At 36.9% G+C, this 25,296-nt stretch overlaps 4 protein-coding genes across 7 annotated transcripts; all 4 read right to left on the bottom strand.

The window, feature by feature from the left end:
* Nucleotides 1-1,329: 1,329 nt before the first annotated feature.
* On the bottom strand, nt 1,330-3,235 carry LOC143353994 (tropomyosin). Its single transcript, XM_076787645.1, has 6 exons — nt 2,981-3,235; nt 2,757-2,890; nt 1,900-2,088; nt 1,767-1,842; nt 1,564-1,696; nt 1,330-1,490 (listed from the first exon to the last, which is right to left on the bottom strand). The coding sequence occupies exons 1-6, from the start codon at nt 3,218-3,220 to the stop codon at nt 1,408-1,410; spliced, it is 855 nt and encodes a 284-aa protein (XP_076643760.1). The 5' UTR covers nt 3,221-3,235; the 3' UTR covers nt 1,330-1,407.
* Nucleotides 3,236-4,295: 1,060 nt separating this feature from the next.
* On the bottom strand, nt 4,296-7,169 carry LOC143353966 (tropomyosin). 2 transcript variants are annotated; one of them, XM_076787588.1, is made up of 7 exons: nt 7,004-7,169; nt 5,986-6,283; nt 5,767-5,900; nt 5,324-5,512; nt 5,168-5,243; nt 4,966-5,098; nt 4,296-4,877 (listed from the first exon to the last, which is right to left on the bottom strand). In XM_076787588.1, exons 2-7 carry the CDS (start codon nt 6,223-6,225, stop codon nt 4,795-4,797), a joined length of 855 nt encoding a protein of 284 aa, XP_076643703.1. In that variant the 5' UTR covers nt 6,226-6,283; nt 7,004-7,169; the 3' UTR covers nt 4,296-4,794. The 2 variants fall into 2 exon arrangements, with proteins under 2 accessions (XP_076643703.1, XP_076643704.1); XM_076787589.1 differs by lacking the exon at nt 7,004-7,169 and adding an exon at nt 6,655-6,974.
* Nucleotides 7,170-8,113: 944 nt separating this feature from the next.
* LOC143353965 (death-associated protein kinase 1) lies at nt 8,114-21,951 on the bottom strand. Of its 3 annotated transcripts, none has more exons than XM_076787585.1 (20): nt 21,543-21,951; nt 20,907-20,985; nt 20,718-20,830; nt 20,490-20,650; nt 20,285-20,405; nt 19,340-19,640; nt 19,197-19,245; nt 18,058-18,174; nt 17,703-17,975; nt 17,451-17,633; nt 16,680-16,794; nt 16,408-16,599; nt 16,088-16,329; nt 14,633-14,722; nt 14,234-14,398; nt 13,940-14,158; nt 13,618-13,797; nt 13,244-13,537; nt 12,612-12,934; nt 8,114-11,828 (listed from the first exon to the last, which is right to left on the bottom strand). In XM_076787585.1, exons 1-20 carry the CDS (start codon nt 21,583-21,585, stop codon nt 11,666-11,668), a joined length of 3,423 nt encoding a protein of 1,140 aa, XP_076643700.1. In that variant the 5' UTR covers nt 21,586-21,951; the 3' UTR covers nt 8,114-11,665. The 3 variants fall into 3 exon arrangements, with proteins under 3 accessions (XP_076643700.1, XP_076643701.1, XP_076643702.1); XM_076787586.1 differs by lacking the exon at nt 21,543-21,951 and adding an exon at nt 21,355-21,519; XM_076787587.1 differs by lacking the exon at nt 14,633-14,722.
* Nucleotides 21,952-22,467: 516 nt separating this feature from the next.
* Nucleotides 22,468-25,081, bottom strand: Cct3 (chaperonin containing TCP1 subunit 3). Its single transcript, XM_076787583.1, has 4 exons — nt 24,913-25,081; nt 24,754-24,815; nt 23,317-24,454; nt 22,468-23,241 (listed from the first exon to the last, which is right to left on the bottom strand). Exons 1-4 carry the CDS (start codon nt 24,947-24,949, stop codon nt 22,829-22,831), a joined length of 1,650 nt encoding a protein of 549 aa, XP_076643698.1. The 5' UTR covers nt 24,950-25,081; the 3' UTR covers nt 22,468-22,828.
* Nucleotides 25,082-25,296: the final 215 nt, after the last annotated feature.

The following is a 25,296-nucleotide window of genomic DNA, read 5'->3' as shown; positions in this document are numbered from 1 at the left end:
AGCTAGTGAACGAATAAAAGACATTTAACCCATTTGCATCATTAGCGTATATGTACGCTCAATTTTCCTGGTCGCTATCACCGGAGCGTATATATACGCTCAATTTTTTTTCTTATCATGCTGAAATATGAAGTTCTTTTACTTGTAGTCATTTTTCTACTTAAATATAATAAAAAAAAGTTTGGTGATAAAGGCCTTCTTTTCATATTTCCTTACGATGCAAATGAGTTCAAAAATGTTCGAATTGTGTCACTTTTCTTAAGAACGCACGATATGTGCAAAATGAATGTATTTATTAAGTTGTGACGTAAATAATTTCGGTTGAAACCACGAAACATGTTCTCACTCTAAGGATTCAGTTACGATTCATTGCAAATGTATATAATTTTACATAACAAGAAACCACCCGCAGTATATACAGGGTGTTCGACTACAGGTGGGAGAAAATCTAAGGGGTGGTTCTCCATGACAATATAAGGCGGAAATTCATTTTTTAGTCATTAACAATTAAAAATCCGCCTGAAATGCGGCAACCCGACCAACAGAGGTGTACGTTGCTTACGTCATGCGACAGTCGCGTATCAAGTGACAGATACTCCACGTGCCTCACTAGAAGTCACCTGGTAGGAATTCAGCAAGTATGCGAGTGTAAACCGTCCGATTGGTTCATTCAAACAAATTTTCGGTTCTAGCCGAATTATTGGCTAATGTGTGCGACGCCAAAGCCTAACCATTGGGTGCGAGCGAGAACCCCCTTTGATTTGTGACTACCGCGCGCCTCTATGACATAAACAATGTACACCTCTGTTGGTCAGGTTGCCGCATTTAGGGCGGATATTTAATTGATAATAACTAAAAAATAAAGCCGAAATCGCAATTTGTTATTCTTCATTTTCGTCTTATATCGTCTTGGAGAACCACCCCTTAAATTTTCCCCCACCTGTAGTCGAACACCCTGTATAATCGATCGAATATAACTGTGTAGCTTGTTAGTACATAAAAATGTTGAACACAACCGAATTTATTTACGTTACGACCCAATAAATTCAGGACATTTTATACTAAAATTTACAATTACGAAGGGCTGTCGTTTATCTAGTTCTTTCTAAATAACGTGCATCTAATTTAACAACTAGAACTATAAAAATGTCCTCGTGAAAAATTTTTTAACGAACTTCTTTGTTCAAGCATATATTATACTCGCGCGAGATCCAAATAAATTCAATTTTGGCGGAATTTTAAAATAATATATGTAGTCGCATTTAGGTAATTCTACTGTTAAAGCGTTATCAATGACGAATAATGTTAAATACGAAAATAAACGGTGGTTTAAATTTTAATTTGAATAAAAAGGGCACAAAATAAATGCACACTGATGTCGAAAATAATATTTTGACAGAAGCTTGACTAGTATCCAGTCAGTTCGGAGAACGTGGAGTCCATGTCGTCGCAGATGTATTTGTATTTTTCTTTTTCTCTGAACAGAAAATCTGGGGAAACAACAAACAAGTAAGTAATAAATAAAAATGTAAAGGAAAAACATAAGACGTTCTTGAGAATAACCTTCTCTCGCATCCAGTTCCTTCGAGAATACTTTCACCATCTTCTCGGCGATGATGGCCCTCTTTTCGGCAGTTTTCAATTTCGCTTTCAACTCCTTCAACTGCAATTTGAACTCTTCCACCCTTTGATTAGCCTACGAGAAGCGAAACATATTAGATCGTGGTAACCAGTAAAAGCTTGCGGATCGTTAAAATAACAATTACTTTTTCTTCGGATACTTCGAGAGATTTCAATATATTGCCAACGATGAACAGTTCGTCTTCTCGTTCCATAATCTTCCTACGAATTATAGAAATAATGAACATTTCTTTCCAATCAATTCATTTGCGTACTCACGCCTCGCTCGATTTCACTCTCTCCTCGGCAGCTTCCAATTCGTCCTCCACGAAAACTAGCTTCCTCGAGATCTCGTCCGATTTCGTGTCCGCGTCCTCAGCAATCAGCCTCGCTTCTTTCAATTGTGCCATCAACTGGTCCATCCTCTCCTCGTCCTGCTTGCTTCTATTCTCTAGCACTTTGCAAATGCTAGAAGAAATCATGCCCATCGTCAATCGAATCGTCCCGAATCACCTGACATTTCCAACAAGAATTACTGGACTGACTTGATCCATAAAAAAAGGTAACGCGTTCTTCCGAATTTTTCTCTACTAAAACCAGATGGTTGATATACGGCTTCGTTAGTCAATAATAAAAGGATCAATTAGGCTTCAAATTATTGGGGTTGCTCCTAGTGAAAAATATCCATTCAACTCGAGTTTTCTATATTTTGACTTTAATGATAAAATACTTAAAATATACAAAAATATTAACCCTTACCACTCGAATGGTGACTGTAAGGCACCACTAAAAATTGCTGTATCGTTATTCAAAATATTGTTTGCATTATTAAATTTGTTTGTATTTAATAAACGACTAAACATTTCCGTATTGTACGAGTAAATTGCACCATTTTCGTATGTATAACATGAAAAATGTTTCGTTTTGGAGTTAAAATAGCTTCGAGTGCAAAGGGTTAAAATATTAAATAATAAAATATTAAAATATAAAATACTTGGCAATAAATATGTGAAGTGTAGTAACTGAAGTTCACGCAGGATTGATTAGTTTACCTTAGGAGAGGCTAGATTTCCTGATCGCGAGGTAAAGTAATGCTGTGTACTTTCAAGTTAGTAATTCGTTTGAAGGTCACTAACCGTTTCGCATCCTCGGCAGTCTCCATCGCCTGCGCCAGCTTCGCTTGAGCCGTCAGACGGCGTTCCTCCGATTTCTCCATGTTGTGTATACACTGCTGCATTTTTCTGTTCAAAACTGCCAATTCCGATTGAGTCTGTCCACGAAATCAAACAGAATGTCCCGTGTCAAATGTACGAAACACTGAAATCAAGATATCAACGTAGGCGTGTCGTCATTTACTAACCACGATATAGACCCTCTCCTTTTGCTCCAGATCTCTATTCGACTTCTCCAACTGGGCCTTGCTCAGCTCCAAATCACGCTCCATTTGTACCAGTTTCTTCGCCAATTCGCGCACCTCGTCTTTCAGCTTCTCTTCTCGCCGATTCGCCTCCTTCGCCTGTTGGTCGCACATGTCCGCCTTATCCATCGCCAGATCCTTCTCGATTTTCAGAGTCTGCAGGCGCTTTTTAATCGCGTTCATCGCGCCGCCGTTCGATCACGAATACCCCGAAAGAAGCTGCGCCTGTATTTAAGAGAATTTGTTAATTCGATTAATTGCCTCGCAATTTTCAGAAACAGTATCTCAACAACTCCAGACTACTTTCACCTATAACACGAAGAAAAACGTATAAATAATTGTCCAACATGAAACTCTTTCCTTTTTTTGTTCGTCGCGAAAAAAGAACTCACTATCGAAATATGATAAATTATTCTAATGTGCGGATTAAACGCATCCGGTAAGTTGACTTTACATACAGTTTGAGAAATGGGACTTTTATGCATGGGCGAAGAAAAATTTGATTTCTTGGAAAGCGTTTTGATAAGATGGATATTTTTGTTTTCATTGTTACAAAAAGACGACACATCGATCAGACAGTAACCTCGTTCGATTTCTAGAACACTTGAATTCACTTCCGAAAGTATCGTTAATGCTCAAACACGTGAACACTTTAGCGAGACTGTTGTTCGGCGTTTGTTCGTGAGGGAATTGTGGGATTTTTTTTACGTACTGGCGTTTGAAAAATCGGTTTCCTCGAGACCGAGTCCCTACGGTCTTTCAAAGCAAAGCTCGCGGGTTACTGCACTCGGTGACCGGCGAGGACAATGCTTTATAGACACAAAGAAATGCAAAAGAACCTAACAGTCCGTTTCTTTAGTTAGACGCAAACGGATTCCTCGACTTCTCTAGACGTTTATATTCTTCCCGTCGGCCGGTTCACACGGAACCACGTTAACAGGTACTAAAATTACAATTTTTCAGTCACGAATAAACATATTATGCGGACGAGAAATAAACGTCCAAATTCTATCTTATTGTTACAACAAAATTCGCGTAGATTGTAATAAAAATAATTTATCGGATCTCAGTTTTTGTTTGAAATTTCACAAGACTCCATGATCGTTTCTCAAAAAAAAAAATGTCCAATATTTCGAAAATCTATATGTAAGCGGCGAATGAGAATCGACGAAGTTGGGAGACATTTACTTTTCTCTATTTAACCTCCTGAGAGCACAATATTCGGACAGCGAAGAACAAATGATGAGACGAGCGGGTGTAATTTTTTAAATACCGTTTATTGAAAATTCGGATTCGTTATACAATGATAAAAAGGGGGCACAGAGTCGTGCTTGCTTTCACGTATCGCGATCTCCTCCCTGAAACCTCTGAAAGAAAAATACATGGTCTATCGTTAATTCTATCCAAAGAAAAAGAAAACAAGAAAGACTATCGTTTTCGAAGCAAATCGGGCCGGTTAGGCAGCAGCAACCGGTCGAGCGTTATCAAAGCGAAGCAAAGCGGTCCAGCGGAAGATACTTTGGTCTTCGTGTTAATAAACTAGCGATATTTGCGATCGTTTATTCGCCTGTTAGTTGCAGAATCCGTGTAGCGAATGAATCGTGAAGCATCCGAATCATTAGCAAAACGCTAGAACGTGTCGAGTCGGCGTAGCTGGAGGCAGACGACCGAAGCATGGCAACCATGTTAAATGTAGCAAACAAGCGAAAGAGGCACAGAATAACAAAATAAATGAAACTCCATCCGTTCCCGGGGTTTTAGTATCCGGTCATTTCCGCGAACGTGGCGTCCATGTCGTCGCAAACCGCCTTGTACTTCTCCTTTTCTTCTCTGAGCTCGTCTGCAAGAGAATCGTCGTTAACAAAACGCTTGCAAATATACCATAACACGGAACAACATAACGGTACAGGCAATACGGCCGAATTTACCTTCCTTCATGTCTACTTCCTTCAGCAGATTCTTCACTGTTCTCTCAGCGAGAATGGCGCGTTTCTCGGCCGCCCTCAACTTCTTTTTCAGCTCCTTCAACTGTATCTTGAAGTCCTCCACTCGTTGGTTGGCCTAAATCAGCAGATTTTTAAATCGATGTAACTTTCCGTCAGATTAACGCGTCGAGTACAGTGCAAATACCTTCTCCTCGGATACTTCTAAGGATTTAACGATGTTTTGCACGATGAACAGCTCATCCTCTCGTTCGATGATTTTCCTGTTGGCGCGTTCACAATATGTTTATGCAACTTGTTCGAGAGACAATCGGAAGAAATTGTGTAACGAAATTATACAAACGCCTCGCTGGTTTTCACTCTCTCCTCGGCTGCTTCCAGCTCCTCTTCAACGAACTGCAGCTTCTTCGAGATCTCGTCAGACTTGGCGTCCGCGTCCTCGGCGATCAGTCTGGCATCTTTCAGCTCTTGCATCAGCTTCTCCGTGCGCTCCTCGTCGAGTCGACCTCTGTCTTCCATCACTTTACACATTCTGCGAACCAAAATGTGTTAACGCCCGGCTCGGTTGAATTCGCTACAAGAAAAATTCAGCTCCAGAGCTGAACTTCGTGTCCAGCCACGTTTAGCTAGTCTTTATTCACAAACAACTTTTACAAGCAACCAAACGAAGTTAAGAATGACTCTGTTGATTTCGAGCGAACGTTTGCTTTTCGTTGCAGAGACAGAATTTTCGTTAGAAATCAAAATGACACGCGGAAACGAGGGACTAGCATTGTCGGTAAGAACCTCTGAGCATCGTCGGCGAGTTCTGTCGCTCGTCCGAGCTTCGTCTGAGCAGTAAGACGCAGTTCTTCTTTCTTCGTGAGCGACGCTTCGATCTCCTGCACTCTTTTCGTCAGGGAAGTACGATCTTGCTCGGCCTGTCAATGGAAAATGTATTTTCGAAAGTTTGTAACAGTTCAAGTGAATAATATTCTTCTGAATAGGTTCGCCGTCTTTGCCCACCCTAGACCATGATTTCTCGCACTGCTCCAAATCGGCGGTGGACTGCTCTAAATTGGCCTTGGCAACTACGTAATCCCGCTCGAGCTGGGCCAGTTTCTTCTGCAGGTCGTTCTTGTCGTCGTTCAGACTATCAGCGCGCATATTCTCCTGTCTCGCTTTGGTCTCGTTCGTCTCGACCTTCTCGTTCGCGGCGTCCATCTCCATCTTCAGCGCCGCAATTTTTTTCTTTATCGCCTCCATGATGACGGCTGGTGCTTCTCCGCTCCCTTTTCACGAACTGTTCGTCGCCCCTTCGGACCTGATCAATGTGGAAAATCGATTAGAAACAACCCGGAACATTCGGCACCGACGATAGTCCGCGACGTCGATAGAGGTACCCGTCGTCTCGACCTAAGCGAGTGGCCTGAACTGAATATTTCAACTGCGTTGATAATCTAACTATAATTAATAATCTATTGCATTATTAAATCTTGTTCGATGAGAATGCCTCCTTTGACCGTTCTCGGTGGGTACGAGATCATGTAACGTTACGGCGCGATGGAAAATATTGTTGCCTAGACCGCCATTACTTTATTACGTTTGACAGCGATTCAGGATAATTTCACTATCGGCGCGTTATCGATACACTTGCGTAACAAGCGAAAATTATTTGAAAACTCACTGATTTACCTAAGCTCCGACGAAAAGATAGCAGCCACCGACACGCTCGGCCAGTCTGATCACGGTCGTGCCGTGTCTACTGCGAGTCGACGATCAGGAGAGGAAGAAAGCGGAAGTGGAGGACGGGCCAGGTTTGTAATCTTGGTTCGCAAAAGAGGTGGAAACCGTAGTCGTTTCGCGAGAAACAGGATCCGTGTCCGAGTTCGCGCACCGGAGCACCGCACTTCACCGTTCTCGCGTTCGAACTACGCACCGTCGAAGCGCCTGGTCGCTCGTTTACAACATTTATTCAACAACAAACGCAGCCCGAAGCGGAGAGGAAACGACAATTACGGGTTCAAAGGGGGACAACACTCACTGTAATCGTCGCGTTGATCCGCGATGAGAATGCAGAACCGGATGCCTTCGAAAGCCTAAGCTAAAATAAAACGAAACCGGCGTCGCGAGCCTCCTCGAACGCCTCGATCCAATCCAATTCTATAATTGCTTGTCGCCTTGTTGGCTGTCGTCCCGATTTTATCCCGGCTCTTCACTGGTCGATTCCTCGCCGACTACCAACGAAACGCGATCTCCGCCTCCCTTATGCTATTCTCGGATCGGAGGAATTCCGTTCCCCGTTTCCTATCGACCACGTAACCGATTCCTCACGGTAAACACCATAGAAAACCGGAAAACCTATCCTCCGCTTCTTTCATCGTATCCGAGAATTTCCGATTTCACGTCCCCCGACGAACGTTCAAACTGTCCCGCCGCGCGATCGATCGATTCGCGGATCGACAGGAAGCTAGAGGAGGCGCCGTTCGACGCGGGCGTTTTGGTAAGGCCCTAAGTAGATTCGGAATGCTTGCGGTCAGACACGACTCCAGATCTTCATTCACTTCAATCTGTAATACTGAATACCCACCGTTGTATCAGATTTGTAGGATTAATAAATAGACTGCGGATCTTCACGCGAAATAATCATTTTCTTCGAGAATTTTAAGGCACAGCAGCCAAATACCTTGTTTTCTTTCAAAATTTTATAAAAAGCTGAAAATACAGTGAATTCTCGATATATATCAACAACAACGCCGTGCTATGTTTACCGAGACTTCTCGAGCTTCGTGGCCCCTCACGGGGTATACTCCGCGGTAGTGGGGATAATTCCGTGACGTTTATCATTCAGGCCTTGGCGACATATATAGCGAAATCAATGTAATACGTTTATCATCATCCTTTAATTGTTTTATTCTCTCAACTGTTTTACATTGCAGCTATTCATTTTTTCCATAAATGCATAAAATCCGCAGTCTATTAATTACTGTGGATTTTTGTGCGCTTCAGCGTCTTTCGTGTAAAAGTCAGTAGCAAGATATTTGAAGAAGTTCTCCTAAGTTCGAAGAAAACTTCTATATGAAGAAAAAAATGCTATATTATTTAGAAGGCTGCTCTGTTTCCTCACTCTCTAAGCAAACAGACCATTCAATAATTGTCCAGTGACGAAATTTCACTTGCAAATAAGCAAGGTTTTATTGACACCCTCTATTATATAATAGAAAATACAGTACAGTTCTTTCGGTTCAAATATTCTTCGTCCCTTAGCCTTACATGTAAGCTGGACGATCTGAAAGTTGAGTCGAACAAAACGTACACAATTTTTCGATATTTTACAATGTTTAATTCCAAAGCTTCGTTTTATTTTTTTTTCGTTTTAAATGTTATCTACTGCATATTGTAGAAATTTACAGGACTACCCTATATTACAGTAATGATTCTTAGAATGTTCGCCTCGTCCAGGAATATTCTTAGAACGCTAAAACGATCAGATTGATTTTGATTTTAGTCTCAATGTAATTTTCTAATATACATGTACATTACAGAATTGTGTGTTTTTATAGTTTATATACGATCAAAGATTTTTAAACAAACGTACAAATGAATTTCAGAAAGGACGTACTTGACATCGAGGTTCTCATTATTATATAAACTAGAAAAATGTAAATGTTATTGACCACAAACAAAATCAGGAAGTCTGCTTCCCAATCTTTGCATTTTCTTTTTATAAATAGCAACAATTAATAAGTCTTACAATGTTTTCCTCTGCGAAACGCTCTTTCCGCGCGCTTATCCCGATTCCGTTTAACTTTATCTTAAGAATAACCGTTGAACTATGTATGTATAGTCCTACGCAAAAGCTGTGAAACATAAATACTTTAAGCGCATTAGAACTTGCAATGTTGACCTGCGATTGATCAACGACGCTAATCGTTAGAAGCCAACATTTCCACAATTGTACGCTCGCAATGTAAAAAACAATTCCTGGCGAAAAAACACAATGTTTAAAACTAATCATCATCTTGAACGGTGGCATGTTAAATTGTAAGTTGAACACAATGCGTGAAAAACGCAAGCTTCAAAATACAAATTTCAATGGACAATTCTGTACTTATCTATTGTATGTGTTGAATCTATATTAGCTGTATAGCACTACATATTATATCGTCGTTTTACAAGAAATATGTAAAACAGAAAAGCAACAAAAATGTTTAAGTACATTGTATAAGAACAGAATTAGAATTATCCTAGAAACAGTTTGTAGTGAAAACAAAAAACTATCGTGATCATTTCTAAATACACATAAAGATTCTCATTCTCAAACAAGCTTGTACTAAATACTTGTCATACAAAGTAAGAATGTAAAGCTACTTATCGCGCTACATTTAAATAGTATCCACTGGATCAACTTAATACAGAATAGATATGTTCAAAGAAGATATTCTATGAACAACAAATGTCGCTTATGTTTTATGATATATATCATATGCGCGTTGCACATGATCAGTGCGTTCTTGTTTAATATTGTTGTGCCAACGAAACATGAACAATAGTACAATAGTCAAACGCCTAGTCTATAGTGAATCGTTTTGATCAAATGATTGGCCATACTCTTAAGTCTCAACTCGTTAATGAATGACTTGCTTACACAGAAGGATCAATTTAGAGGACCTACAAGGTACATCGCCCAAGTGTAACAGGCCGATTTTAATGAAATTTATACAGAATATAGTTTCTTGAAAAATATTTGACATGTATATTTTTTATCTACAACGATCCAGATCTAGGAGGTGAAAATAGCCCTCAAAGTTTGTGGTGAAAACAAGACACAAAATGGTACAGGCTTGATGGTGCACTCTTGCCGGTATCAGGGATTTGTCAAGATGGACTGCTGTAGACAGAGGCCACTAGAGAGATTCTCGTTGTCATACCAGAAGGTGGTGAAGAAGAATAGACCTCCGCTAATAGAGAAAAGTTGGTGGACGACGTGCATTTCTTAGTGGTGAGTTTCCTCAACCGAGGAGCAGTGGTGAACAAGATGTTAGCAAAAAGTAGGCAAGAAATGGTATATCAAAATCAATTCAATCAATATTGTACACATCTTGCTGAGAATAGGTAATTATGTCTTAAGGCAACGAAAACAGCACAGGCAGTATTGTCCACAAAAAACTATGACCCTTACGGAGCGGTGACGATTAGTACTGCGTCACTTCGGCACCTACTTTAGCTAATGAAAATTTAACTAACTGCTGATCTAGCAGAATATTATAGTTCCAAATATTGTAAAAGTTTATGTTATCATTTACGAAACAAGTCCAAACAGTTCTCGCCCCTTCGCGATAGGAAAATAATTATTGTTATATGAAAAAAAAAGATTCCACAAACAGGTATCCCCCATGGATAAACAATTAATAAGAAATATTGCAAAAAATTTTGAATTTTTCAAATACTGTTTAAACAAATCATTTTTTCTAAAATCTTTTATCTGCTACATTTCTCGATCGAAAAAGCACAAATTAAAAACAAAAATGATTGCCCTACACCCTATAGTTCCCGAGATATTTGCAAATCTGGATTTTCACCACCATCTTTGAGAGCTATTTTCACCCCCTAGATACGGATCATTGCAGATAACATTAAATACGTATCAAACATTTTTCAACAAACTATATCCTGTATAAATTTCTTTAAATTCAGCGTGTTACAGTTGGGTGATGTCTCTCATTAGAGAAGCATTTGTAACACTTCAATAGTTATCATGAGCAAACGTTGTTTATGGCACATAATAAGTACTTCAGAAATATTGGTTTAGTAAAAAACACCATTTAGAAATAGAACTTTGTCGACAAAGCAAAGAATTGTGCGAACTCTGTTGCCGCCTCGCTTTCCGCGCAAATAGTATAGTTTTCTAAATACCATAAAAATCGAAAAGCAACGCGTATTGACACTGAAGTTTTGGCAAGATTTAGTATATATGCGTATCAAGAAAAGCCCTCAAAACAATATTAGTATCAAATACGAATAGTATCGTGTTTATATAGTGTGTAAATGCATTATTTTGTCGGCCACGCATGTGCATACACATTATTTAGAATTATTCACCTAATACAAATTCATATAAGAAATTCGATCTAGCTAATCATACAATATAGTATCACAATAGAAACGCTTACAAATAGTTCACAATTAGGAAAAAACGCGAGAACCGATACAGAATTCAACTTGTGTTTAAATAGACATCCTCTTAAGTACGTAGTTTTCTTTTCAAAACCCAACGAAAACATAGGGGTTATAAATATGCTTTTACGCTAACAAAGATACTTAAATTATGACATATTCAGATTGTAAGAGCTCGTAAGAGAAAATACACAAAATCGATGCAACTTATGCAACCTTCTATCGTCGTACATATGTGTGTGTATGTATACATATATGTATATATAAAAGAATTTTGTGCCGCATAAAGTGCTTGTTAATAAGTAGATATAAAAGTTCACATTGGTGCCTGTGCATTGTGACATGCCTCTAAAGAAGTACACATACAATGTACCGTTAATGTACATACTTAGACTTAAAGAACAATGCAAAATTTACGTTGGGCGGAAGCGGTGACATAATAAGTCTATCAAACCCACGACATGGAATACCCGTCGGGAATCCGTTATTTTTAAAAAGTATTAATGCACCATGGATAAACGCAACATTGTCATCTGGAAAGATTGGATCCAGTTTCGGAATCGATAGCCGTTGACAATATATACGTCGGCGTGAACGAGAGCAAAAGATGCACAGCATCTTCTCTATCGAGGGCTCGCAATTGTTGTATCAAAGAACCCACGGAACAATCCGCACCTGCAGTGTTCAGTAACCTGAGAGAAGAAGAACAATTTTCAGAAAATTCTTTAATCTGTTATACAGTCAGCAATATTTCCATAATTCCACTAAAAATTTCATGTAATTTTAATTGACATCGATCGAATTTGGATATGGTTAGATGTGTTTTTGTTTCCCTGATTACAATTGTTTTCTTCATTAGTATTTTTAAGTGCTGCACACAAATCTTAACTAAAAGTATAAATAACCGAATTTTTCAAGTTATTTTTAAAAATGGTAGCAATATGTATGATTAAAATGTTAATCATTAACATTTTGATTCTATAGAGTAACGAAACTAATATTTATGAACAGGAACTAGAAATTTCGCACATCCCTTTATCAGAAACACATGTAATTTAAATTAACCACTTAAAACAAAATATTTTATTTTAAAACTATTCAGATATGTTTGTAGTCAACTTAATATCACTTGGATAATTAGATCGTATTTTTGTGCTCAAAACTCAATTAAAATTACGAAGAAATTACACATGGAACTATGGTGATCTCGCGGACTGTATAATTTTTCCTGTGAATTTTTACCTCGGACTGTATTTGTCAAATTAAGCTGTTCCTTATTTTGATTGGAAAGGTTTAGTATATTGTATTAAATAATTATTAATTTATAGCTTTTGCATTGAATATCGAGTATTTAAAAAATAAAAATTGTAATCATCTTTAAAATTATAGGAAATAAATCCAAAGATGATACGTTTCGATATTATTATTTGATTATTCATTAGAATATGTTACCAATTTTAGTACAATGTACGAACCTTAGCGTTGGACTGTCCACAGTACTATCCAGCTGTGCTACTCGATCTCCCAAACCAAGTCTCACCGCCAGTAAACACCAGTCTCTTCCGTGACGGTCAGGGGGATCAAGCATCTGCGCTAGCCTTCTTTGTACAGCAGGTTTTATATGCTTTATGGGCTGTTTTGGTCCAGGAAGACAGTTTTCCATTAAAGGTAGACCGCAACTCACTATTTCCCATACCGTTTCTTCTTGACCATTTAAAGGATTTTTAAGAACTGCCTCTTCAAGACCTTTATCTATTAAGGTTGATATAACCGGTGCCGGTTCCCAAGAATGCACAATCTATAAACACGCATATTAGGATTCGTAAAAAATTATCCAAATTATTCAATCTAAAATGTTCCACAGTGAAGCACGTATGATTACTAATGAGTAGACTCCGGATTTTATGCATTTTTCACAAAAATGAGTAGGTGCAATTTAAAACAGTGAAAAGATTAAAAGACTTGAAGTGTATTAATATATTATTTTCACTACATTAAAATTATTAGTGAAAAATATACATTTATATTTAGCTCCTTTGTCTTGCAATTAATGCACAAACTTTTTATTTTGCATAAAGATTCGGAGTCTAACTGATGAATAACTAACTTCGTCGTATTCGCGAAGTTGACTAGGACTGAGCCAATGTCTTTCAAGCAACATCCCCGGAGCAACCAACTCAATTGTTGTTTCGATAGCGTCAAGAATAATGCTTAGAAGCGCGAAACACTGCGCGCTGGTACTCCGTGGTCCGCGTACTCGTATCTCCATACAGCTTTGGTCTTCTTCTTCAAACGTTATAATGCTTTCGCAAGGTCCTACACATAATTTTGATCCTCGCCACCACTGATATAAATCTGAGTTCGACGGATCCCATGATTGAGTAATTTTCCTTAGTTGTGCCTGCGTGACATCGTATCGCTGTGATCAGTAAACTAGTACAAAGAAATACAAGCTGGCCATCATCTCTTAATAACACTCACTTGTAAATGTGGAAATACTGCAATTAGGTGATACAGAGGTGCCTCAGACGGAGTTAGACGAAGACCTGCGTGAGGTAGGATATTGGAGCATGGTTTCCATGGTTCCCATAGTCCTGGTAAACGCTCGACAAAATTTAAGCAAGGTATTTCATACTCTACTTCGTCTTCGTCCACTTCACACTATCACAAAGTTATATATACATTGAATAATAGATATACAGTCTCTCTCTTCCAATCACGTCGAACGCGACGACGGAGAAGGCGAACTATTGAGTGAGAGTACTGAACATACACAACTTTAAAATAATGCAAAGACACTTACTGAAACACACAAATTTACTGCTTGCAAAGCTTGCAAAGCTTGACTCGCAGGACATGGACAGCGAGCCTGAAAATCTTCCAAAGCATACACTCCCGTAGTACGTCCTCCCAGACGTCCTTTTTGTTCTGGACTTAACTGCCAGTTTATTACATCCTGCCAAAACCATTCCGGACTTAGAACTATCAAATTCCCAGGAAGGAGCATACATTCCCCTAAATTCTAAAAACGAAAACTCAGGTATTAATATGTACAAGAAAGTTAATATGTAAACGCATATTATGTTATAAATGGTACCTGCAATTGTAATCCAAGATGTCGACAATGCTCTAAACAAACTAACGGATTAATTTTTCTCACTTCCCTCAAAAACTCCTCCTGCGTAAGCATTGCCGGAGGTACCTCTAAAGTTTGGATGTACGATCTCCAAGATTCAGCAAGACCAGTCCACACTAGTGCACTCTATAATAAGATTTTCGTGTCCTTAATCAAGGGATACAAGAGAACAAAATATGAAATAATACACTGATGCAGAAAATATATACAAGAGTATTTCTTTTTTTTTTTTTTTCTTTATTGCATAGGACAGTAGTGCATGTATGTATTAATGGGATAAAGCATTAGAGCAATTATTAAATAAAATTAACAACTTCATTATACACATCACTTATCAAAGGAATTGAGAAATAGTTCGACCTGTTTATCAAGATTCGCCAAGGGCACGTACGAGGCCGCAGCCCGCGGCGTGTCACGTCGGAGAATACTTTCTGCAACTTCCGGTCCTTCCTACATCATGCATTGCATGCAGTAAGGCTGATGTTAATAAATGTTAATGACCAAATAATCAGCAACTAAAATATATGTCGTTAGTAAATTGATCATGTGACAGAGTGACAGCAGATATAAAAAAGATCATTTGTAACATTATTCTTGTTTTCGTTCGGGAATGTGCTTGATATGAGTATCACAAACGATTAATTGAATTTGAAGAAAATTGGTGGAAAGATACAAAATATTACTTCCAAGGTATTTGATTACTTGTACATATATCCATATGTACATTGGTTCCAGTTAAATCTACAAAAGTTCATTTCGATACCACCGGAGTTACAAAATGATTTTTCAGTGGAAATTAAATGGTACAAGTAACTAAACTATTTGGCGGAGACGAATAATATTGTTTTATACCATTAGATTAATAATGTAAAAGAAAATTCATCTCGGTCAAAAAGTTTTGCCGAGACTTTGCACCATGATATCTCCATTTAAAAATATTTTTATATCTTCACTGATTTCGAATTAATCGGCTTTTATACATTTGTCTGGGACACACTGTACATATATGAAAATCAACCATGCATCATGAATGATCATGGATCACTGAACCATAACTGGAAACATAAATAGTTGCATGGTAATTAGGAGTTGATTAGGAGTTTGTTCAACAGTGTTAATATTGCAGGACTTGAAATCAAAGAGACGTGAATTTTACAAATGTAGTTGGCACTATGCAAAATGAAATGACACGATTCTAATGAGAACCGTTCTGACAATGTCGATGCATACATTTATTGCATGCTGTACAAACACTGGCCTTATATCCCTGTAAAAAAATGTGGAAGTATAATTATGTACACGAACATATTCGACTCGAACCTGAACCTTTTAATATTTACTATATTCTGCACATAAATTTGAACGACGCGTCATCGGATTTGTTAGACCGAACAAGTGGCTCGTGCAAATAAGCATGATGATTCAAGACTCTGAGGACTCCACGATGTCGGATGATATTAATCTAAATTGAGATTACCAAATTTAAATCATATTCGAATAGATATGATTTTTGTTCGAAAATCCCAACCTAGATTACTTATGAAATGATATTCTGACTTTCTCTTAATCTGATGCTGTGTACGCCGACATGCAATAGTTTGGTTTGTTTGGTCTATTCCCGAAATTTAGTACAAATTCGATAATAACAATTAATCTCGATCATTTTAGAAAGTTCAATTAGAATCCCGAGAATCGTAAAAAGGTTTGTTTTTATATGTGTTGCAATCATTAATAAGAACAAAAATATTTTTTGAATTACGCGCAATAGTATGTTAGGAGTAGAATAACTGCGTGTAAATCATATAATCACTTCACCTCTAAAAACTCCATCCTTGCATTATTCAAGTATGATCTTAGAAGTTTCAGACCGGGACTAGACGGATTAGTTGCATCCACAGCGACCATTTGAGGATCGTCCCCCAAAATTGGTGTGAACTCTTTTAAAAAAGGTAAAAGTGGTGCAAGAGGACTACCACTATTCGAGTTTGGAGCAAGAGGTTCTGGTGCATAAGTCCCGACTAAGATTACTTTTACATCGCTATATTTACCACCAAAACCTGTTCCAAAATAGGATTAATACGTTATTCACACATACAAATGATAATATTGATAATATTGTAATTTGTTCATCTTACCGAAATTAGTTGCTGCAATACGATCTGAGATAAATCGTAGCCAAAATCTAACTTGCTGAAGTTGTACAGTGACTGGTTCTCTAAGACTGACTGTTATAAGGTGTACTGCAGGTTGTTGAAATGTGAGTACATAGTGATAAGACGCTAAAAATTCCTCCCGTCCGCATAACTCCCAAAAAACACATTCTCCTCCTTAACAGAGAAAATCACAAGCACGTGTATCTTCGATAATAATTATTATAAAACAAGTTACAGTGTCACATTTTCCTCACCTACGTTACCACGACTCCACTCTACTCCTTGTGTACCCTCGTATTCACTATCACTATATTCAAAACTAAGTGAACCGTGCTTGCTAGTTACATCTAATTCGATACTTGGTTCCCTCTAAATAGAAAAAGTTGCTTAGTACGCAATACTTCATCTTATTAATTAAAACCAAAGGTGTGCGAGAACCCGAAAAGTTCGGGTACCTGATGGTCGGGACGAGTGGGAAAGTATCGGGTCAAAACCAGTACTGGATGAACCAATAAGCAAAGCAATGTGCTTAAGGTACCAGGAGAAGGGAGGGCACCGTAGAAATTTTCCGAATTTTACATGTTTTACATAGTAATAATATTGCTACGTGTTTATATGCATATGTGTGCGAGTAGAAAGAACGAAAAAATAGTGGAAAGGTGAAAATCAGTATAATCAGTCTAACTTTTGTTAAAATCACTTTTTAGCAAAAAAATCAACAATACGTAAGAAATCGTACAGATCCACCCTACATGGCGTTGAAGTGATTCTGTATAAAGGGGCCTCAAAATCGTTTAAGTGTTTAGGGTTTCTAAAGATCTTAAGCCTGCACTGGTCGAGACGAATCGGGTCCTTGAAAATTTCGGGATTCTCGAATCTGCTCGGGAATGATCTCGAAAATTTTCGAGAACCCGTTCCGATTCCGAATAAAATTCTCGGCTTGTCTCGAGCCAACATTTTCGGGTTCTCGCACACACATAATTAAAACTTAATCTATTATGTTTTTAAAGATAGGAAATAGCTACCTTTGCTGTATAATTCTGACTTCTTGATCTTCTAAAAAACCCAAAACTAAAAATACCAGATTTTAACGAATTTATTAAAGATGACTTTCCTGATGCACAATGTCCTAAGAGTCTTACGTGTAGACGGTCTATTGGTCTATGTGTTGGTTGCAATTGTTTAATATAATTTTCTCGTTGAATGGGCTGAAATCGATATGAATGTAGAGTAGAACATAAATACGCAGGTATTAAATGTGATTTTTATTAACGTACATTCCGGAGCTTATCCAATAACGACGCAATGTCAGGATGTCCATACTTGATTGCTGTCACGTCTGCTCTGATTCCACGTTTTGTTTTGTCAACATCACAACCAGCAAGGCACAAATGTCTAACAAGATTAATGAAACCGTATCTAGCAGCCACGTGAAGTGGTGTTAAACCCTTTTTATTCGGTGTGTCCAGATCTATTCCGCTCTCTATCAAAAACGTTACCATTCCCTCATCTCCTGCTTCGCAAGCAATATGTAAAAGCGTATCTTCTTTCTATTTGGAGAAAATGATTTTTTATATTCTGTTCTTGGCTTACAATAATTTGAAAAAATATATACGGCAATAAAACTCTTACAGAATCCTTTACATTCAGTGGTGCTCCTTGCAGTAGTAACTGAGAAACAGCCTCAACACAGCCCCGTTTAACGGCACTAATCATAGATCCACCAAGACCTTGAGAGGCTTCCGACTCCTATAATGTAACAAGAAGCAACTGGTTAATTTTATAATAATTTCTACGTACCTTACTTTACCAATTTTAACATGCACATACATTAATGAACAATGTTAATATAAATGAAAATGAAATTACTATATTTTCTGCATATACAGTCAGGGACAAAATTAAGTGGATACCTTTTAATAACTTTTTTAAAATTGGACAAAAAGACTTGAGTCATTTTTAGACGTTAGAAGGATTAGTTTACTAGGTGATATGTAAAAAATATTTTTTTAAAATTGCTATTACTCGAAATTTCGAAGAAAGAAGTAAAGGTCACGACTTTTACCTTTTTTATCTGTACCTGTAATGAAAATTTAAAATATGTCTTCTGTAGATCTAAGTATGTCATATACGTGCGCAAAGGTTCATCAAAATCGGTTGACGCATAAAAAAACCATAGGCATTGAAAGATGTAATCTTTGAGTTTTGGGCTTACGATTGGTCTAAATCGCAGGTTTCACAAGTTTTACCATTTTTAATTATTTATGGCTCATAGCAACCTCAATCGATTTTGACAAAACTTTGTACATGTATATAATTTACTTAGATTAACAAAAAGCATATTTTAAATTTTCATTATAGACACAGATATAAAAATTAAAATTGTGACCTTTACTTCTTTTTTTGCAACTTCGACCAATAGTAAGTTTTCATTAATATATTTATATATTACTTAGTAAACTAATCCTTCTAACATCTCAAAAAAACTCGAGTCGTTCAGTCCAATTTTTAAATAGTTTCTAAAGGGTGTCCACGCAATTTTGTCTCCGACTGTATCCAATAAATGAAAAAATATATCATGTTCAACTTAACAGTGTATATTCTATGGCAACTGAATTGTATGTATGATATAACTATACAAATGGTACGAACATTAATTGCATAATACACGTAAATAAACATTATGTTGCAAAAAATTAGAAAAATAATGTGATTGGAAAATAAAATCAGCCCTGTCAATTATAAAGGAAATATTGTATTCAGGAACAGACCGTGAGGATCCAAGGATGTTTAAGGCACGATTCTGCAGTTCCTCTTTCTCTAAAAAATAAATTTTTCGTTGCTGTTGTATTCCACTTTAAAATACATTAACGTGAGTTTCAATGGTGGATAAAAATAAGTTTTTCTTACTTACTTTGGATCCTTGATCAACAAGGATCTTATGAAATCTTTGGCAATTTCGGATACATTACTGAAATATTCATTGTCAAATTGATATTGACAAGCAGCAACGTTCGTATAAGTTTCCTGTTTGTCTTCACCTAAAAACGGTGACGCACCACTTAAAAGAATATACGTTAGAACCCCAACTGCCCAAAGATCTGTTCCCAAACTAAGTGGTTCATAATTTACAATTTCTGGAGCAACAAATTCAGGTGTACCAAACAGAGCTCTATGTTCTGATCCAGGTACTAATCGATGTGAAAGACCTAGGTCTATATAAATAAATAAATTATAAACATTTTTATTACATTTTGTTACCCTTCTTCCGTCCCTCGTGTCAAATTGACACATTTTTCACATAAAGGATGATATTATCATTCTATTTGTAGAACAATTGATCTATAACTTTGTGACTTTTACGTTTTTAACGTGACATATATATATTTAGTATTTTTAATAGCAAAGCATGGGACTAAACAAATGTAACAATATTTGTTACAAAAGGGGTGCTGGTGTGTCAATCTGACAGGCATGATCTTCACGTTTTTTCAAGTCTATTGATGGCTAGTTCATTGTTTTATAATTGTTACATGACAATTATGCATTCATTGCACAACCGTTTCAGAATGCAGCTTTACACATGCATAGCTTTGTATATTAGAAGTTGGAGTGAACTTGAAGAAGAGGCATTACGTATTCTCTTCATTCTTCTCTTGGTTGCAAGACAAAGCTAAGATCAAAACAAAGCAAAGTCGAACACGTGCGAATTAAATCGAAAACTGCGAATATGCAAGCAACATATTGTGTCAATATTTGTGTCAGTACCATTGTGTCAGTTTAACACACAAGGGACACATTAAGCAGCGAAAATGAGGGACGGATGGGGGTTAATACGAGAATTTCAATAGTAAATTACCTATTAATTTTATGTTTGGCATTGGTGGTGGTGTTAATAATAGAATGTTTTCAGGCTTGATGTCTAAGTGAGCAACTTGATGAGAATGTAAGTGACTAAGTGCCATTAAAACTTGACGAACCTATTGCAAATCAGAATTGACATCAGAATTATCATAGTTTCTAAGTTTTTTAAAAATAGGCATTATTTTGAAATGTCTACAAACCACATGTGCAGCTTCTAATTCACCAGATGGCACCCAATGAAAGAGCTCACCTCCAGAAATTAATTCTAAAAGTAAAACAACAGTTGTGCCCGTGTCTACAACTTTGTACAGCGAAACAATATTGGGATGCCTTAGCCGTGCCAATAAACCTGCTTCCCGAGCTAAAACATAAAATAATCAGTTATACATGGAAGAAACAAAATAAAATGCATATATAAAGACAGCTACCGATATCTGCTGCCGCTACACCCCTGGCAACACGTCTTTTCCTCATAATTTTGGCTGCGTACAGCTCTCCAGTACTTAGTTCCATACATTTTCTTACTATTGCGAATTGTCCTCTGAAAATAACAAACGTTTGAACATTGTACAAAATGTAAATTTATTGCTAAGAAATTTTCATTTGTGTAGACTTACTTGCCAATCTCTTCCAATAATTTAAAATTTTTTTCAATTGGTTCATGATGAACCTCCATCAATGTGTCCCACTCAGAGCCTAATTGTAAAAGTAAATTACAGTTTGCTCCAGCAGGTAAAAAATTCTGTTTGTTCAAATTTCAACAAGAAACAATAATTGATAAAATCAATGATTAATAAAAAGTAAACTTTCATGTACGTTAATGCCGTACTAAATGTTAAATCACTTATTCATGTCCGATTACAAAGAAAAAATGAATATCTGTAAGTATATATGACTAAAACTTAAAAACGAGAAAACGCAATGTATTCCTGTCATAATTTCACTACCGTATTATGATAGTATACGACAACATTCATTCATTAACAATCGGGATACAGAGTCAAGCGATTATAGACACCTGTCAATCTCGTAGTAAACAGATATGAAAATCATTTCCATACATACCTAACCACGTGGATATATTCCCGTTAATATTCAACTAATTCAGTAGCAATAAATTAAACAGCACGATTCGTATTCCCGAGTAACATCGAATCGAAAAGAAATACTAAACATCTGCCAGCCTTGACAGGAATATCGACACGATGTCGCGTAAAATATTGAAAAACAATTGAAAGGAAATTGTATTTTACCACCGTTCGTAGTTCCCAGTTGGCGAGATGAGCCTGGCATCATCTCACGTTCATGCTCATCGTTTAGTCTAACCGAACAATTTTAAGTTTCGCAAAGAGCCGTTACGAAAATTGTGTCCCATTCGTCGGCCTTCACTCATGCCGGCCACCCCACACACACAATCGATATACCTGTGTCGCGTGAAACGCCACCTTCCTCAAAATGCAATGCAATCTCATAGAACATTCTCTAGTCTTCGGTACCGTTCATGGACCACATAATCTACGCACACAGCACTGATTATGAGCCGTTGAAAGTATCTGAACGATTACTGTCTCATTCCCAAGTAAAGATTAAAATGTATACCTAATCACAGAACCCCGTTTACATCCTTCAATGTTTCTAGAAAGGTGAAACAGTTTTTTTTACATAAAATACTTTATCATCCAATCAGGATAAATGATGCTTGGATTCTAGAATGTCTTGATTAACTATATTGATTAGATAGTCTCCAATCGGAGTTTATCTTTTTTTATAAAAGTTTCCTAACACTTTTTCGAACTTCATTTTTAACTTTTACTTCTGTATATGCTTCACTGAATTCTGAATACAGCATAGTTCACTCTAGTAGGCTATGAATACATTAATGTTTAGTTCATAATATGAACATTTCTCTAATTTTTTATTACATTTTATTAAATGTAATAAACTACGAATATTCTGTATTTCAATGCCGCATTAATGTATTATTCATTCTTTTAATTCCGAGACTTCAATTATTAATAAATAAAACATTGTACAAACGTGACAAATGCAAATTATTCTAGATATGTATATTTAGTACATATATATACATAAGCAACATTGTATCACTTCACGACATGTTAAACATGCAGGGGAACTACTCATAAAATATATTTTGGAAATACACATAAAAATATTCGATACTGGTATTGTGAAATATATTTTTATCTTCGTTTAAGTTTCGTACAAAAATGCTATCAAAGCAGTATTTGACAAATTGATTGCTATGCAATAATCATAGATGTCTTACGTAAGTTAGCTTGTTACAATAAAAAAGAAAGCAGCCCCTTAAAAAACAGTATGTGTATTGATAAATACAGTACGTGCATCATTCTTTTCAATAGCTTATCAAGGTACTTTTATTGTACGAAAATGCATACAGACAAGCAAGTAATGGTTTCTGTGAATATGAATTGAATTTCATTAAAATTATCGTGGACATGAATTATTAAATGTTAACACAAATAAAAGCATTTCGAGCACAATAGAAAATTTAACGTCTTCAATCCTTCATAGCTTCTTCTGAAACTTGTGCAGGTGTTGCCGGTTCGTTATCTTTCTTTTTCTTGCTTCCTGACACTATATCATCAATTCTTAGCAACAAAATAGCTGTCTCAATGGCCGTCTTGTATGTTTGCAGTTTAACAGATAGCGGCTCCCAAATACCACGCTCTTTCATATCTACCAGTTGACCAGTTTCTCCGTCGATACCCCATGTCATTCCCTCAGTAGCATGTTTTGCACGCAGTGCAGTCAATGTTCTAATGGTATTGGCTCCACAATTCTGTGCAAGAGTTCTCGGAATAATTTCTAATGCCTGTGTCACAGCTTTGTAAGGCCACTGTTCCACACCAGCCAGCCTAGCTGCCTTTTCTGCCAAAAGTTTTGATACTGCCATTTCCACAGCCCCTCCACCTTTAATAAAAAAAGATAATATATAATTATAATATGATTGTGTATTATAAATATTTGAAACAAGTTGTTATGTACCTGGTACTAATTTTGGTTCTAAGAGAAGATTTCTTACAACATGAAGAGCATCTTGTAGATTTCTCTCTGTTTCATTTAAAATATCTTTACTGGCACCTCTCAAGAGTATAGTACATGCCTTGGGATTTTTACATTCCGTAACATAACAGAAGTATTCATCTCCAACCTTTTTGACTTCAAACAAACCAGCATTAGTGCCAACATCCTCTTCCCTTAATTCTTCTGTACGATTAACTACAGTTGCACCACAGGCTCTTGCAATTCTGTTCATGTCGCTTTTTCTCAATCTACGAATAGCAGAGATTCCAGCTTTTACAAGATAGTGTTGAGCTAAATCTGAAACTCCTTTCTCTGTGAAAACCACATCAGGCTTCACTGCTATTACGTCTTCGCAAATCTTCTTAACATGTTCTTCTTCTAGTTCTAAAATTCTGGTAAAATCTGTATCTTTCAATATTTCTATATTAGTTTGTGATTCCCCCTTTTTGTACTCCAGAGGGCAATCTAACAAAACTATTCTTGGATCTTTAATGCATCGTTTCATTTTTGGATGTGTAACATCTTTATTGACCATTACTCCCTTGAGAACAGTACTGTCTTCGATAGTACCACCAGGAATCTTCTCTATCTTTGCATAGCGTTTTATATCAATTTCCTTTCTGCCACCTTCCTCAAGCATAACAGTGAAAACTGCATCTATTGCAATTTGACATGCCAATTCAGGCCAGCGACCAAGGAGCTTAGTTCCTATACAAGAATGTATCACTTGGACCATTTTGCTTTTATCGCTGCAGTCCAAGGGTATGCTGACTTCATCAGTAAGAATGTTCACCATATCCTCCAAAGCTTGACGGAATGCTCTGATTATAATTGTTGGATGCATATTTTGCTCGAGGAAAGGTTCTGCAACAGCCAAAATTTCTCCTGCCAATACAATAACCGACGTTGTACCATCTCCAACTTCTTCATCCTGAGTTCTTGCAATTTCTATCATTGATTTCCCAGCAGGATGTTGTACCGTTATTTCACGAAGTACAGCATTTCCATCGTTGGTCATGACTATGCCTCCCATCGGATCCATCAACATTTTCAACATAGCTTGTGGTCCTAGACATGTTCTGATGATATCTGCGATTGCCTTTAACAAATAATATAACTACAATGAATCTGTTTCTCTATCTCAAAAGTAAAATATATATTTTAATGTACTTTTACGAAAGTTTCTAATATAACAGTAAAGAATTGCAGTAACTAAAATAATTACTTATGATCAAATATTTAGTATTTCCGGTATGTAAATTGTGCCGGAAATGAATAATTTTAGCAGATATAGTTATAAATAGTATTAACGAGAGATTCTTCGACGAAAAAACACGTGGGCGTGCCGACGATCGAATACCATAAATGGTAAATCTACGGATCATTGATTGTACTCACCTTGCCAGCTTGAATATTTTCCCTTTGGACTTTCCGGCCGGTATCGCGCCTCGTATTCTGACCTGCAATAATCAAAGCACACGACATCGTTAGAAAAATAGATTTTCGAATCGAGTATCTAAACAAACGAAATTCGACGTGATCATTGTTTTAACTTACTTAAAACTACGATCGGAGCATTTCCTGATCCGAACATTTTTCTACAGTTCTTCGAACAATTAAATATTCTGACAGAAAATGACACTTAAATAAACGCCTGATTCTTCCAGAAGAAAACGAAAGACCAGGCCTTGTCGCAGTAGCTTCTACAGAGAGGAAACTCTCGTTTCTTTCCGACAGTAATTTCCAGTGCGCATGCGCCTTTAACTAATATCACAGTGAACATAGTTCTACATGTATAAAAGATCGCAGTCAATCGTAATATCGATAGTGAATTTTGGTACGAAATTTGAAAACAAATTAAGACTATAGATCGTTTTAGAAGGAATGTGCCGAAATAAAGTAAGTACCCTTCACGGATGGAAGAAGTCAATTGGGAAGAAT

Source organism: Halictus rubicundus, chromosome 5, assembly GCF_050948215.1.
Source record: "Halictus rubicundus isolate RS-2024b chromosome 5, iyHalRubi1_principal, whole genome shotgun sequence".
NCBI classification, from domain to species: domain Eukaryota; kingdom Metazoa; phylum Arthropoda; class Insecta; order Hymenoptera; family Halictidae; genus Halictus; species Halictus rubicundus.
Note: the sequence above shows the minus strand (reverse complement) of the source record. Positions and strands in the feature narration are given on the sequence as shown.

Bases quoted from the DNA above. Each gene is read 5' to 3' on its own strand.
- LOC143353966 (XM_076787588.1), bottom strand. From the start codon at position 6,225: ATGGAGGCGATAAAGAAAAAAATTGCGGCGCTGAAGATGGAGATGGAC. The intron at 5,901-5,985 runs GTGGGCAAAGAC...TTCCATTGACAG, and splicing joins GCGAGAAATCATGGTCTAGG to GCCGAGCAAGATCGTACTTC. The intron at 5,513-5,766 runs GTTCTTACCGAC...TTTGGTTCGCAG, and splicing joins CTCGCCGACGATGCTCAGAG to AATGTGTAAAGTGATGGAAG.
- LOC143353965 (XM_076787585.1), bottom strand. From the start codon at position 21,585: ATGATGCCAGGCTCATCTCGCCAACTGGGAACTACGAACGGTG. The intron at 17,976-18,057 runs GTAAGAGTTTTA...TTCTCCAAATAG, and splicing joins CACTGAATGTAAAGGATTCT to AAAGAAGATACGCTTTTACA. The intron at 16,330-16,407 runs GTAAGATGAACA...ATTTTGGAACAG, and splicing joins TATTGCAGCAACTAATTTCG to GTTTTGGTGGTAAATATAGC.
- LOC143353994 (XM_076787645.1), bottom strand. From the start codon at position 3,220: ATGAACGCGATTAAAAAGCGCCTGCAGACTCTGAAAATCGAGAAGGAT. The intron at 2,089-2,756 runs GTTAGTGACCTT...GATTTCTTCTAG, and splicing joins ACTGCCGAGGATGCGAAACG to CATTTGCAAAGTGCTAGAGA. The intron at 1,843-1,899 runs GTGAGTACGCAA...TATAATTCGTAG, and splicing joins AGAGTGAAATCGAGCGAGGC to GAAGATTATGGAACGAGAAG.
- Cct3 (XM_076787583.1), bottom strand. From the start codon at position 24,949: ATGTTCGGATCAGGAAATGCTCCGATCGTAGTTTTAA. The intron at 24,816-24,912 runs GTAAGTTAAAAC...TGATTATTGCAG, and splicing joins TGCTCCGATCGTAGTTTTAA to GTCAGAATACGAGGCGCGAT. The intron at 23,242-23,316 runs GTACATAACAAC...TTTTTATTAAAG, and splicing joins AGAACCAAAATTAGTACCAG to GTGGAGGGGCTGTGGAAATG.